This window comes from Dendrobates tinctorius, unplaced genomic scaffold (genome assembly GCF_039654945.1).
Source record: "Dendrobates tinctorius isolate UK_male_01 unplaced genomic scaffold, ASM3965494v1 ptg000028l, whole genome shotgun sequence".
NCBI classification, from domain to species: Eukaryota; Metazoa; Chordata; class Amphibia; order Anura; family Dendrobatidae; genus Dendrobates; species Dendrobates tinctorius.
The window spans coordinates 12,577,501-12,592,336 of NW_027361696.1; the positions used below are offsets into that span (position 1 = coordinate 12,577,501).

The following is a 14,836-nucleotide window of genomic DNA, read 5'->3' on the forward strand; positions in this document are numbered from 1 at the left end:
AGGAGGAGTGGTACTGTGCAGTGTATATATACAGGACAGGAGGAGAGGTGCAGTGTATATATACAGGACAGGAGGAGTGGTACTGTGCAGTGTATATATACAGGACAGGAGGAGTGGTACTGTGCTGTGTATATATACAGGACAGGAGGAGTGGTACTGTGCAGTGTATATATACAGGACAGGAGGAGTGGTACTGGGCAGTGTATATATACAGGACAGGAGGAGGGATACTGTGTAGTGTATATATACAGGACAGGAGGAGTGGTACTGTGCAGTGTATATATACAGGACAGGAGGAGTGGTACTGGGCAGTGTATATATACAGGACAGGAGGAGTGGTACTGTGCAGTGTATACAGGACAGGAGGAGGGGTACTGGGCAGTGTATATATACAGGACAGGGGGAGTGGTACTGTGTAGTGTATATATACAGGACAGGAGGAGTGGTACTGTGCAGTGTATATGTACAGGACAGGAGGAGTGGTACTGTGCAGTGTATATTTACAGGACAGGAGGAGTGGTACTGTGCAGTGTATATATACAGGACAGGAGGAGTGGTACTGTGCAGTGTATCTATACAGGACAGGAGGAGTGGTACTGTGCAGTGTATATACACAGGACAGGAGGAGTGATACTGTGCAGTGTATATATATATATATATATATATACAGGACAGGAGGAGTGGTACTGTGCAGTGTATATATACAGGACAGGAGGAGTGGTACTGCGCAGTGTACATATATACAGGAGGAGTGGTACTGCGCAGTGTATCTATACAGGACAGGAGGAGTGGTACTGTGCAGTGTATATATACAGGACAGGAGGAGTGGTACTGTGCAGTGTATATTTACAGGACAGGAGGAGCGGTACTGTGCAGTGTATATATACACAGGACAGGAGGAGTGGTACTGTGCAGTGTATATATACAGGACAGGAGGAGTGGTACTGTGCAGTGTATATATACAGGACAGGAGGAGTGGTACTGTGCAGTGTATATATACAGGACAGGAGGAGTGGTACTGTGCAGTGTATATATACAGGATTAGAGGAGTGGTACTGTGCAGTGTATATATACAGGACAGGAGGGGTGGTACCGTGCAGTGTATATATACAGGACAGGAGGAGTGGTACTGTGCAGTGTATATATACAGGACAGGAGGAGTGGTACTGTGCTGTGTATATATACAGGACAGGAGGAGTGGTACTGTGCAGTGTATATATACAGGACAGGAGGAGTGGTACTGGGCAGTGTATATATACAGGACAGGAGGAGGGGTACTGTGTAGTGTATATATACAGGACAGGAGGAGTGGTACTGTGCAGTGTATATATAGAGGACAGGAGGAGTGGTACTGGGCAGTGTATATATACAGGACAGGAGGAGTGGTACTGGGCAGTGTATATGTACAGGACAGGAGGAGTGGTACTGTGCAGTGTATATATACAGGACAGGAGGAGTGGTACTGGGCAGTGTATATATACAGGACAGGAGGAGGGGTACTGTGTAGTGTATATTTACAGGACAGGAGGAGTGGTACTGTACAATGTATCTATACAGGACAGGAGGAGTGGTACTGTGCAGTGTATATACAGGACAGGAGGAGTGGTACTGTGCAGTGTATATATACAGGACAGGAGGAGTGGTACTGTGCAGTGTATCTATACAGGACAGGAGGAGTGGTACTGTGCAGTGTATATATACAGGACAGGAGGAGTGGTACTGTACAGTGTATATATACAGGACAGGAGGAGTGGTACTGTGCAGTGTATATACACAGGACAGGAGGAGTGATACTGTGCAGTGTATATATATATATATACAGGACAGGAGGAGTGGTACTGTGCAGTGTATATATACAGGACAGGAGGAGTGGTACTGCGCAGTGTATCTATACAGGACAGGAGGAGTGGTACTGTGCAGTGTATATATACAGGACAGGAGGAGTGGTACTGTGCAGTGTATATATACAGGACAGGAGGAGTGGTACTGTGCAGAGTATATATACAGGACAGGAGGAGTGGTACTGTGCAGTGTATATATACAGGACAGGAGGAGTGGTACTGTGCAGAGTATATATACAGGACAGGAGGAGTGGTACTGTGCAGTGTATATGGACAGGAGGAGTGGTACTGTGCAGTGTATATGGACAGGAGGAGTGGTACTGTGCAGTGTATATATACAGGACAGGAGGAGTGGTACTGTGCAGTGTATATATACAGGACAGGAGGAGTGGTACTGTGCAGTGTATATATACAGGACAGGAGGAGTGGTATTGTGCAGTGTATATATACAGGACAGGAGGAGTGGTACTGTGCAGAGTATATATACAGGACAGGAGGAGTGGTACTGTGCAGTGTATATGGACAGGAGGAGTGGTACTGTGCAGTGTATATATACAGGACAGGAGGAGTGGTACTGTGCAGTGTATATATACAGGACAGGCGGAGCGGTACTGTGCAGTGTATATATACAGGACAGGAGGAGCGGTACCGTGCAGTGTATATACAGGACAGGAGGAGTGGTACTGTGCAGTGTATATATACAGGACAGGAGGAGTGGTACTGTGCAGTGTGTGTACATTTACCAATGCTTTTTGCCAGTGTCTTATGATGTCTTTCTTTCTTTCAGGCCTCTTATGCCACAGGGCAGGGTGCATCTGCACCCACTCTGGTGTACCCTCAGGCTCCACAGACGATGAGTACGCAGCCACAGTCCCGTACTCCAGTGAGTACTTGTGCTCTCTGCTGACTATTCCAGTTGTCACATCTTGCTCTGATCAGTGCCCCCTTGCAAATGAGTAGGTCTGTGCACTTGCTGGTATATTGTGCCCTTACTCATTCACTCCTATACCCCATCTGCTCATTGCTGTGGGTGAGGAGCGCCCCTGGTGTCTCTTGCTGTTTAAGCTTAGGATTCTTTTGTGCAGGAAGTGCTGGCTTTTATGTAGTTGTCGTAGGGCTTGTGGGGTCTGCTGCACTGGTAATTTCTCAGGGGTTTCCTGGTTATGTGACCTTAGCGCTAATCCACAGGTCTAGTAAATCAGGTAATCTGCCTGCTCTCACTGGGTGTAGACATTGTCTTTGTATATAGAGATGAGCAGGAGGCTGGCACAGTGTGGGCTGGATGGTGCTAGGTCGCTGAGCATGTGTCTTCTGAACTGTTGGCTGTGTAGGTTGTGACCCCCATGGTTCCTGTCCCGTGGGCCTTGGCTTTTCCTGTGCAGCTTTATCTTGTGTGTCTGTCCCTCTCCTTTGTGATTGTCTTTTCGCTCCTCTCTATAGTTTGCAGCAGGACCACGACCAACACATCACCAGGTACTGTAACTTTCACCACCCTTGTCATCCCCCATTTGTCGCCCGTCACTGACTAACCTCTGAATGTGCATTGTGGTTAATGGTACTCTGCCGAAGGTGTAACCGTGAAAAGACCACCCATCAGCTTAGGAGAAATACCAGCAATGGAGTTGTCGGGTGATGGCTGTAGGGCAGCAGAGGCATCTTGTGGTGGCTGTAGGGTAGCAGAGGCATCGGTTGGGGGCTGTTGAGTAGCGGAGGCATCTGGTTGGAGCTGTTGAGTAGAGGAGGCGTCGCGTGGGGGCTGTAGGGTAGCGGAGGCGTCGCGTGGGGGCTGTAGGGTAGCGGAGGCGTCGCGTGGGGGCTGTAGGGTCGCGTGGAGGCTGTTGGGTCGCTGAGGTGTCACGTGGTGGCTGTAGGGTAGAAGAGACATCGGTTGGGGGCTGTTGAGTAGCGGAGGCATCTGGTTGGAGCTGTTGAGTAGAGGAGGCGTCGCGTGGGGGCTGTAGGGTAGCGGAGGCGTCTCGTGGGGGGCTGTAGGGTAGCGGGGGCGTCTCGTGGGGGGCTGTAGGGTAGCGGGGGCGTCGCGTGGGGGCTGTAGGGTAGCGGAGGCGTCGCGTGGGGGGCTGTAGGGTAGCGGGGGCGTCGCGTGGGGGGCTGTAGGGTAGCGGAGGCGTCGCTTGGGGGCTGTAGGGTAGCGGAGGCGTCGGGTGGGGGCGCTCTCCTAGATGTTCTTTTGGCTTTTCTCTTTATACATTTGATGTGCAAATAGGGAGTCCCAAAAATGTAAAAATCGGCGCAGTGTTAGTGTCAGTTGTGGGGTGCAGGGCAGAGGCCTGCGGCTGACGTTGGAGCGCTGTTTGGGAGGGGAATCCTGTGGGCAACAGAGGATTGCTGTTAGGGAGGGGAGGCCTGCGGGTGACAGCGGAGCGTTGTTCAGCAGGGAGGCCTGTGGGTGACGATGTAGCTCTGTTTGGGAGGGGAGACCTGCGAGTGAAACCGGAGCACTGCTCGGGAGGGGAGGTCTGCAGGTGACTGTGTAGCGCTGGTCAGGAGGGGAAGCCTGTTGGTGACTGGAGCATTGGTCGGGAGGGGAGGTCTGCAGGTGACACCAGAGCGCTGTTCGGGAGGGCGAATGGGCTGTGTGATCACATGTTACTGACCTTTCTGTCCTGTCTCCTTGGTTTCTGCTGCTTTCTTTTATTCAAGGGAGGATTCAGGCCCATTCAGGTAATTGTCTAATATCCTGTAAGTGGGTCACGTGTGCACAGCGGGTGGTGACCCGTCCTCACAGGCGTCACAGCTGTGCACGCATGACTTAAAATTCTCTACATAGTGTATCTCCATATAACACCTCCATAGTTCTCTTGTAGAGCACTACTAAGGGGTTAAATGTAAGTTCTCCAGACTTGCATGTAATATTATGCACCCTCACTTGTTTTTTTTCACCCATCCTGTCATTACACCCCCCCTGCCCTGTAGGGCTGGGTTTTGTTCTTCAGCCAATTTGATATGCCACCCATTTAATATATATTGTCTGCGTTAGGGTTTCCTCTCCCCACCTCACCCACAGTAGCCTAGGTTCTTGTAGCTTTCCCTCCATAGAGCGGCTCCATATGACCTCTCTATAGAGCGCCTCCATATGACACCTCCATAGAGCGCCTCCATATGACACCTCCATAGAGCGCCTCCATATGACACCTCCATAGATCGCCTCCATATGACACCTCCATAGAGCGCCTCCATATGACACCTCTATAGATCGCCTCCATATGACACCTCTATAGAGCACCTCCATATGACACCTCCATAGAGCGCCTCCATATGACACCTCCATAGAGCGCCTCCATATGACACCTCCATAGAGCGCCTCCATATGACACCTCCATAGAGCGCCTCCATATGACACCTCCATAGAGCGCCTCCATATGACACCTCCATAGAGCGCCTCCATATGACACCTCCATAGAGCGCCTCCATATGACACCTCCATAGAGCGCCTCCATATGACACCTCCATAGAGCGCCTCCATATGACACCTCCATAGAGCGCCTCCATATGACACCTCCATAGAGCGCCTCCATATGACACCTCCATAGAGCGCCTCCATATGACACCTCCATAGAGCGCCTCCATATGACACCTCCATAGAGCGCCTCCATATGACACCTCCATAGAGCGCCTCCATATGACACCTCCATAGAGCGCCTCCATATGACACCTCCATAGAGCGCCTCCATATGACACCTCCATAGAGCGCCTCCATATGACACCTCTATAGAGCACCTCCATAGAGCGCCTCCATATGACATCTCCATAGAGCACCTCCATATGACATCTCCATTGAGCGCCTCCATATGACACCTCTATAGAGCGCCTCCATATGACATCTCCATATGACACCTCTATAGAGCGCCTCCATGACATCTCCATATGACGCCTCCATATGAAATCTCCATAGAGCACCTCTATATGACGCCTCCATATGAAACCCCATAGAGCACCTCCATATGACGCCTCCATTTGAAACCTAAATAGAGCGCCTCCATATGACACCTCCATAGAGCGCCTCCATATGACACCTTTTTAGAGCGCCTCCATATGGCACCGCTATAGAGTGCCTCCATATGGCACCTCTATAGATCGCCTCCATATGACACCTCTATAGATTGCCTCCATATGACACCTCTATAGAGCGCCTCCATATGACACCTCCATAGAGCACCTCCATATGACACCGCTATAGAGCGCCTCCATATGACACCTCCATAGAGCACCTCCATATGACATCTCCATAGAGCGCCTCCATATGACACCGCTATAGAGCGCCTCCATATGACACCTCCATAGAGCGCCTCCATATGACATCTCCATAGATCGCCTCCATATGACACCTTCATAGAGCGCCTCCATATGAAATCTCCATAGAGCACCTCTATATGACGCCCCCATATGAAATCTCCATAGAGCACCTCTATATGACGCCCCCATATGAAATCTCCATAGAGCACCTCTATATGACGCCCCCATATGAAATCTCCATAGAGCACCTCCATATGATGCTTCCATTTGAAACCTCCATAGAGCGCCTCTATATGACACCTTTTTAGAGTGCCTCCATATGACACCTCCGAACACCGCCTCCGTACAGCACCATCATTCTCGGCTTCGTCGTGCCTTTTCTTCTCCTCTTCTCACACCAGAGCAGCAACCACAGCAAACAACTAGCACAATGGACAGCTCAGCATATGTTGTGCAGGACCTCAAATGGAGACGCTTGCAGTCTACATTCTTAATGTTCTGCTCCCCTGGAGATCAGACGCATCCCCCTATCTTGCAGCATTGTGTGTGCGTGGCTCTGGATGGATTGTGTATGTGTGAGTACAGATTTGCAGCTCTGGATGTGTGTGCGTCTCTGGGTGTGTGTGTCTCTGTGTGCGTGCGTCTCTGTGGGTGTGTGTGTTTGTGTGTGTACTGGCTCGGTCAGCTGCTCTGTGTGATACATTGCTTTATGGCAGTTCCCCCTCATTTTCTCACCCACAATCCTGTATATGAGGTGCTGTGTACTCAGAGTCTCCCCATCACTCATCTCATGCACTGCTCTCAGTGGTCCTGTAGTGACCGCTCAGTGCCGGCTGTGGCTCCTCTGGCCTCCTGGTCTCTGTGGTTGATGTGTCTGGCTGATTATGGCTTTATTAATACCCCCCTTCCCCTGGTCGTTTTATCCACTCCTCCATGCAGGCTCTCGCTCACTTCTTGTCCTGTCTTTTAGCTGTTTTTCTCTGTCAGTTTTTCCAGAGGCCACAGATTCAGCCGCCACGTGCCACCATACAGAACAGCAACCCTTCCATCCGAGCGAGCGCACAGACCCCGACTGCCACCGTCTACCAGACCAACCAGCACATCATGATGGTGAATCATCTGCCCATGCCGTACGCTATGCCCCAGGGTCCCCAGTACTGTATCCCCCAGGTACCTCTGCTCCCATAGCAGTATCTGTACTCCTCGTCCTCCGCAGTAGACGTCATGTTCTCCTCTATCTCACCAGTATCGTCACAGCACTCCTCCTTATTTGGGACCTCCTCAGCAGTACCCTGTGCAGCCCCCCGGTCCTAATCCGTTTTATCCAGGCCCAGGACCGGGGGAGTTCCCTGCCCCGTACGGTAAGGACACCATCGGCTCTCGCCCTGAATGGGGAAGTGATGATGGGTTTGCTGATCTTTTGTTGTCATGTTCCAGGGGCCCCGTTTTACCCCAGTCAGCCGGTGTATCAGTCAGCGCCGATCATAGTGCCTACACAGCAGCCGCAGCAGCCGCCACCTCCCACCAAGAGGGAGAAGAAGACGGTGAGCGGCCAGTGCTGTCTGACCATGGACCTCGCTTCTGCCAGGGGTTATTATTTCACAGTGAATGTTCCTTCACTTCCAGATCCGAATCAGAGACCCCAATCAGGGCGGCAAAGATATAACTGAGGAGATCATGTCAGGGGGCGGAAGTAGGAATCCCACCCCGCCGATCCTCCGGCCCAGCTCCACACCCACCCCACCTCAGGTAAGGCGACACCCCATCCACGCCATGTTTATCAGTCACCCGGGGGGGGGGGGGGGCGGACAGCTCTGATGTCTGTAATGTCTGCACAGTTATGGGGACATCTTATGTCAGTGATAAGAGTGCAGGTTCTCATCTGTCTGCAGGACCTGCACTGATCAGGGAGTCCCGTGTCCCCCATATGAGTGGGGCATGTGCATTGCTTTCCATTCAGGGTCTGTGACTTGATGATAACTTGTAACCTTAGTTCAGCTCTTTGTTACTTCATCTCCACCAGAACAATATCCACACTATACTGCCAGGGTTGTGGTTGGCACAGAACAGCTTGGCATAGAGTGAGGGTGCTCTGTTCCAGGCTGCAGGCCAGGGGCGGTGGGCTGAGAGCTCCAGGGGGCTGAAGGCTGGGTGCTGTAGGCTGAAAATCTTCAGGGGGCTGCATCTTGTAGTTCTGTTACTCAGTGACCATCATATGTGCAGTCAACCCTATGTAGAGCGCAATGCACTGTGTGAGCTGGTGCCATACACTGTGACGGATAGTCTGGATCCAAAGACCGTACAGATCAGGATCAGCTGCACGTCTGGTGTGTATGGGGGTCCTGATCAGCCACACGTCTAATGTATATGGGGGTCGTGATCAGCCACACGTCTAATGTATATGGTGGTCCTGATCAGCCACGCGCCTAATGTGTATGGGGGTCGTGATCAGCCACACATCTAATGTATAAGGTGGTCCTGATCAGCCACGCGTCTAATGTGTATGGGGGTCCTGATCAGCCGCACATCTGATGTGTATGGGGTCTTGATCAGCCACACATATACTGTATGTGTATAGGGGTCCTGATCAGCTACATGTCTGTGTATTGAGGTCCTGATTAGTCACACATCTGATGTGCAGCTGATCAAGAACTCCATACATATCAGATGTGTGGCTGATCAAGATCCTTATACTCATCAAGATGTGTGGCTGATCAGGACCTCCACACACATCAAATGTGTGGTTCATCAGGCGCAAATGTGTGGTTCATCAGGACCCCCATACACAGACATGTGGCTGATGAAGACCCCATACACATCAGATGTGTGGCTGATCAAGACTCCCACATACATCAGACGTGTGGCTGATCAGGACGCCATACACATCGGGTGTGTGGCTGATCAAGACCCCATTCACGTCAGATGTGTGGCCGATCAAGACCCCATAGACATCAGACGTGTGGCCGATCAGGACAACCATACACGTCAGATGTGCATGGGGTCCTAATCAGCCACACGTCTGTGTATGGGGGTCCTGATCAGCTGCACATCTGGTGTCAATGCGGTCCTGATCAGCCTCACATCTCATGTTCAGTACAGACCAAAAGTTTGGACACACCTTCTCATTCAAAGAGTTTTCTTTATTTTCATGACTATGAAAATTGTAGATTCACTCTGAAGGCATCAGAACTATGAATTAACACGTGGAATTATGTAATTAACAAAAAAAGTGTGAAACAACTGAAAATATGTCTTATATTCTAGGTTCTTCAAAGTAGCCACCTTTTGCTTTGATTACTGCTTTGCACACTCTTGGCATTCTCTTGATGAGCTTCAAGAGGTAGTCAACGGAAATGGTCTTCCAACAGTCTTGAAGGAGTTCCCAGAGATGCTTAGCACTTGTTGGCCCTTTTGCCTTCACTCTGCGGTCCAGCTCACCCCAAACCATCTTGATTGGGTTCAGGTCAGGTGACTGTGGAGGCCATCTGGCGTAGCACCCCATCACTCTCCTTCTTGGTCAAATAGCCCTTACACAGTCTAGAGGTGTGTTTGGGGTTATTGTCCTGTTGAAAAATAAATGATGGTCCAACGAAACGCAAACCGGATAGAATAGCATGCCGCTGCAAGATGCTGTGGTAGCCATGCTGGTTCAGTATGTTTTCAATTTTCAATTAATCCCCAACAGTGTCACCAGCAAAGTACCCCCACGCCATCACACCTCCTCCTCCACGTTTCACGGTGGGAACCAGGCATGTAGAGTCCATCCGTTCACCTTTTCTGCGTCGCACAAAGACACAGTGGTTGGAACCAAAGATCTCAAATTTGGACTCATCAGACCAAAGCACAGATTTACACTGGTCTAATGTCCATTCCTTGTGTTCTTTAGCCCAAACAAGTCTCTTCTGCTTGTTGTCTGTCTTTAGCAATGGTTTGTTTCCTAGCAGCTATTTTACCATGAAGGCCTGCTGCACAAAGTCTCCTCTTAACAGTTGTTGTAGAGATGAGTCTGCTGCTAGAACTCTGTGTGGCATTGACCTGGTCTCTAATCTGAGCTGCTGTTAACCTGCAATTTCTGAGGCTGGTGACTCGGATGAACTTATCCTCCGCAGCAGAGATGACTCTTGACCTTCCTTTCCTGGGGCGGTCCTCATGTGAGCCAGTTTCTTTGTAGCGCTTGATGGTTTTTGCCACTGCACTAGGGGACGCTTTCAAAGTTTTCCCAATTTTTCAGACTGACTGACACCTTCATTTCTTAAACTAATGATGGCCACTCATTTTTCTCCTTCGTCTTATTGGGGGACACAGATACTGTGGGTGTATGCTTCTGCCGCTAGGAGGCTGACACTAAGTGAAAAAAAGGTTAGCTCCTCCTCCGCAGTATACACCCTCGCCCCTATTGTGGGCGGAAATCAGTTTTTCTCTCTCACCCATGACAGCACCACGGAGAGAGGGGATCCGCCCTTCAGGGACGGGAACCTACAAATAAAAAGGGCGGTACCTCTCCTCCACCTCTAGTTGGGTTCCTGTCCCTGACGGGGGGACCCACAGGACGGTACCTTTCGTGTGTCCAGGATCCGGGGACGGCCTGATTGGTGATGGCAGCGGGGAGGCCCCTGCCTCGGGAGGGTGCGGTGCCGGAAGCCGCCACTGCTGGGGCCGATGCGGGCTGCCGGGTGAGCGGGCGGGAGAGACGCCGCTCCGGAGAGGAAGTCGGGGCTCGCGGGGACCCGGCAAACATGCGGGCGGCGCCGGGGTACAGAGGTGTACCAAGATGGCGGCCGCCCCGGAAGTAGAAGCCGGCTTCCGGGTCCAGAGAACCGGCGCATGCGCAGGAGTGCTCTCCCGGGGGCCGCGGTGCAGGATGGGAGCGGTGACGTCTCAGCCGGGAAATTTAAAATGGTGGCTGCACAAGCGCTCCTGGCTGGAAGCGATCCTGAAGGGGATAGTGACCAGCAACAGGAGCAGCAATCCAGGCAGCAGCTTTAGCAGCAGCAGAACCACCATCATCGTCAAAAGGAACGCAGTACAGATGGTCCTTCCAGTAGTCACACCACGCAGCGTAGCATGTCAGCTGCAAGGAGCAAATCGCCACCAGGAGAGGAGCCTATTCAGGACCTGACTCCATCTACCGAATTGGTACCTGCAGCCGCATACTTTTGGGTGAGTGATCTTCGTGAATGTTCACCATTGTATTAAAAATCTATTTCCCTTACTAGGGAAAGAAGGGGAAAAAGAACAGGGAGTGCCCCACTTGTGCTAGTCCCCTACCTATTTCTTGGGAGAAAAAAACAGAGGCATGTACAAAAGAAATCCTCTGATAGGGAACTCCGGATTTGGCCTCTGACCTAAGAGCCGCAATAAAGTTGGAGGTTCAGAGTGCCCTTACATCCCTTAAGCATAGGGACAAATCAAAAAAGAAAGACACAATAGTGACTTCCCAGTCGGATTCCTCGACGTCGGGAGAAATCATGTCAAAAACCTCAGATTCCAGTTCCTCATCCTCAGACGAGGAAACAGAGGGGCGTCACTGCTTCCCCCTAGAGGAGGTAGACAAACTAGTGAAAGCGGTAAGGTCTACCATGGGGGTGCTGGACCCTAGGCCCGATAAAACAGTCCAGGACATAATGTTCAGGGGACTGGGCCAGAAAAAGCGGAGAGTGTTCACGCTAAATGAAAATGTGCGGGATCTAATCAAAAAAGAATGGGATAAACCGGACAGGAAAAACACCACGGTCCCTTCCCTTAAAAGGAAATATCCCTTTGAGGAAGAGGCATCTACATCTTGGGATTAAGTCCCGAAGCTCGATGTAGCTGTCGCAAAGGCCTCAAAAAAAAAAAAAAATTCGCCCTCCCCTTTGAGGACATGGGCACCCTCAGGGATCCCCTAGATAAAAAGGCAGATACCTTTCTTAAAGGCACATGGGAGTCAGCTGGAGGTAACCTCAGGCCAGCCTTAGTGGCAACATGTACTTCGAGAGCCCTAATGATTTGGGTGGACCAACTAGAAAAGCAACTAAGAGAAGGGACGCCAAGGGATAAAATCCTAGACTCTATCCCAGTAATAAGGGGAGCGGCTGCCTTCCTAGTGGACTCATCGGCAGACTCGGTCCCGGTTATCGTCCAAAGCACTCTCAAATGCAGCACGTAGAACATTATGACTTAAAAGCTCGCCGGGGGACCTACAGACCAAGATGATACTGTGTTCAATCCCATGTGAAGGAAAATTCCTTTTTGGGGAGACGTTAGATGACATCCTCCAGAAAGCAAGGCAAGAAGAAAGAGTTCCCAAATTTAGGGCCGGCAGCATTTAAGAGGCCCTTTCGGAATAGAAAGTTTCTTCAGCGGAGACCACCGAGAGAGCAAAAGTGGGATGACAAGAGAAGAGAGAGAGGTTTCCTCTTCGGCAACTTGTCCTGAGACAAAAAGCCCTCTAGGTGACAGTTTACTCAGGGTGAGGGGAAGGTTAAACCTTTTTCTCCCAGCCTGGAAAAGAATCTCAAACAACCCATGGATCGTAAACCCCTAATCCAGGAGTGCCTAAGGATAGACTTTCTCTCCCTCCCGCCTCAAAAGTATGTAATGACTCCGCTAAGATCCAGTATGCAAGAGCAGGAAGCCCTAGAAAACGAAGTCCTAAGCCTGGTAGAAAAAGGAGTCCTCCAGGAGGTTCTCCTACAGGGAAGGGGCAGGGGGTTTTACTCCCCTCTTTTTCCTGGTGACCAAGCCAGACGGCACGTTTCGGACAATTATAAATTTAAAAAAAAATCAAAGCTTCAAAATGGAGTCAATCAGGTCCACCACCAAAATCCTGTTCCCGAACTACTTCATGACGGTGTTAGATCTCAGCGACGCTTATTATCACGTCCCCATTCACAAAAACTCCAGGAAATATCTCAGGTTAGCCGTCTCGATAAAGAGCGAGATAAAAGAACTCCAGTACAGAGCCTTGCCATTCGGAATATCTGTAGCTCCACGGGTATTTACCAAAATAGTGGCAGAGATGATGGCCCATATAAGGGAGCAAGACATAATAATAATCCCGTATCTGGACTATTTTTTAATAGCAAGCAGCTCGGCTCAAAAACGCTGGGAACAGAGGGCCAGGGTGATGGACACTCTGCAGGGCCTGGGCTGGCTCCTAAATCTAAAAAAATCAAGATTGGAGCCCAGCAGAGTACAGGAATTCTTGGGTCTAACATTTGACTCAAACATTTAAGAGTGCCGCCTCCCAGACCGCAAGAAGGAGAAAATCGCTCAAATTGTAACAAGAGCCATCCAAAATCCCTCCATGACATTAAGAAAAGCGATGTCACGACTAGGTTCTCTCTCCGCCTGCCTGCCTGCCTGCCAGCAGTCAAATGGGCTCAGTTACACACGAGAGATCTACAGTGGGATGTACTAGCCAACTAGTCTGCAGTAGGGGGACACCTAGAGGGTCGTATTACCCTAAATTCAAAAACTACTCATTCCCTAACCTGGTGGAAAAGCCAAGACAACCTTTCCAAAGGGATCCCCTGGGTAACAAAAATAACACACATAGTTACCACAGACGCCAGTCCCACGGGGTGGGGAGCAAACATGAACAACAAAGTGGCCCAGGGTGCGTGGGGAGTTCAAGAATTAGAAGCCTCCTCGAACCTGTAAGAGCTCTTAGCAGTGGGCTACGCATTAACACACTTCTTACCCCTTCTTCGGGGTCATCATGTCCGCATATTTTCGGACAGTCGAGTCACAATAGCATATATAAATCATCAGGGGGGAACCAGGTCCCGAGCCCTAATGGACACATCCTCCAGAGACCTCAAATTAGCAGAGGCAAACCTGCTATCTGTCAGCACTACACATCCGGGGCACGGAGAATTAAAGGGCAGACTTTCTGAGTCGCACCCAATTACGACAAGGGGAATGGGTCCTAAAGCAGTCCGTTTTTCGGCAGATTGTAAAAATGTGAGGGGCCCCGGACATAGATCTGTTTGCCGACTTCAGAAACAAGAAAGTGGACACTTTCTGCTCCATAGACCCCAGGGGGAATTCTCTAGCTCTGGACGCCTTCATATTCCCATGGACATAGGGCCTAACATATGCCTTTCCCCCTTTCATGCAGTGCTAAGAAAAGTCAGGGAGGATGGGGCAAGAATGATTTTAATAGCCCTCTTCTGGCCAAATGAACCTGGTTCTCCTGGCAAAAAATATCCTTGGTAACCGACCCATGGATCCTACCGGATCTCCCGGGCCTGCTATCGCAGGGCCCAGTGTTACACCCTCAGGCAGGGAGGCTCCATTTAACAGCATGGAAATTGAGAGGACACTGATGAGAGACAGAGGGTTTTCAGAGAACCTGATAACCACATTACAAAAAAGTAGGAAACCGGTTACGATGAGAGCCTACGGGAGAACGTGGAAAAAAATTCTTATCCACTTCGGGGTTAAAGGTTCAGGATGGGGTTCACATTGATAAAATCCTAGAATTTCTACAAAAGGGCCTAGAACAGGGTCTAGCGGTCAACACATTAAAGGTACAAGTAGCGGCCTTGGGCGCCTTTATACAGTTGTGGCCAAAAGTATTGACACCCCTGCAATTCTGTCAGATAATACTCAGTTTCTTCCTGAAAATGATTGCAAACACAAATTCTTTGTTGGTATTATCTTCATTTAATTTGTCTTAAATGAAAAAACACAAAAAGAATTGTCCTAAAGCCAAATTGGATATAATTCCACACCAAACATAAAAAGAGGGTGGA

General features: G+C 50.2%; 1 protein-coding gene across 18 annotated transcripts in view; it reads left to right on the forward strand.

Annotated features, from left to right (window-relative positions):
• EIF4G3 (eukaryotic translation initiation factor 4 gamma 3) overlaps nucleotides 1–14,836 on the forward strand; it is a 125,195-nt gene that overhangs the window by 68,152 nt on the left and 42,207 nt on the right. For 6 of the 18 annotated variants that reach the window (XM_073570179.1, XM_073570168.1, XM_073570170.1 and 3 more), the window contains 7 exons: nucleotides 2,629–2,724; nucleotides 3,282–3,314; nucleotides 4,503–4,523; nucleotides 7,083–7,265; nucleotides 7,342–7,456; nucleotides 7,533–7,639; nucleotides 7,722–7,844. In XM_073570179.1, coding sequence (XP_073426280.1) covers nucleotides 2,629–2,724; nucleotides 3,282–3,314; nucleotides 4,503–4,523; nucleotides 7,083–7,265; nucleotides 7,342–7,456; nucleotides 7,533–7,639; nucleotides 7,722–7,844 — 678 coding nt within the window. The remainder of the gene's footprint in view (nucleotides 1–2,628; nucleotides 2,725–3,281; nucleotides 3,315–4,502; nucleotides 4,524–7,082; nucleotides 7,266–7,341; nucleotides 7,457–7,532; nucleotides 7,640–7,721; nucleotides 7,845–14,836) is intronic. The other 12 variants (XM_073570171.1, XM_073570173.1, XM_073570172.1 and 9 more) reach the window with 3 other exon arrangements.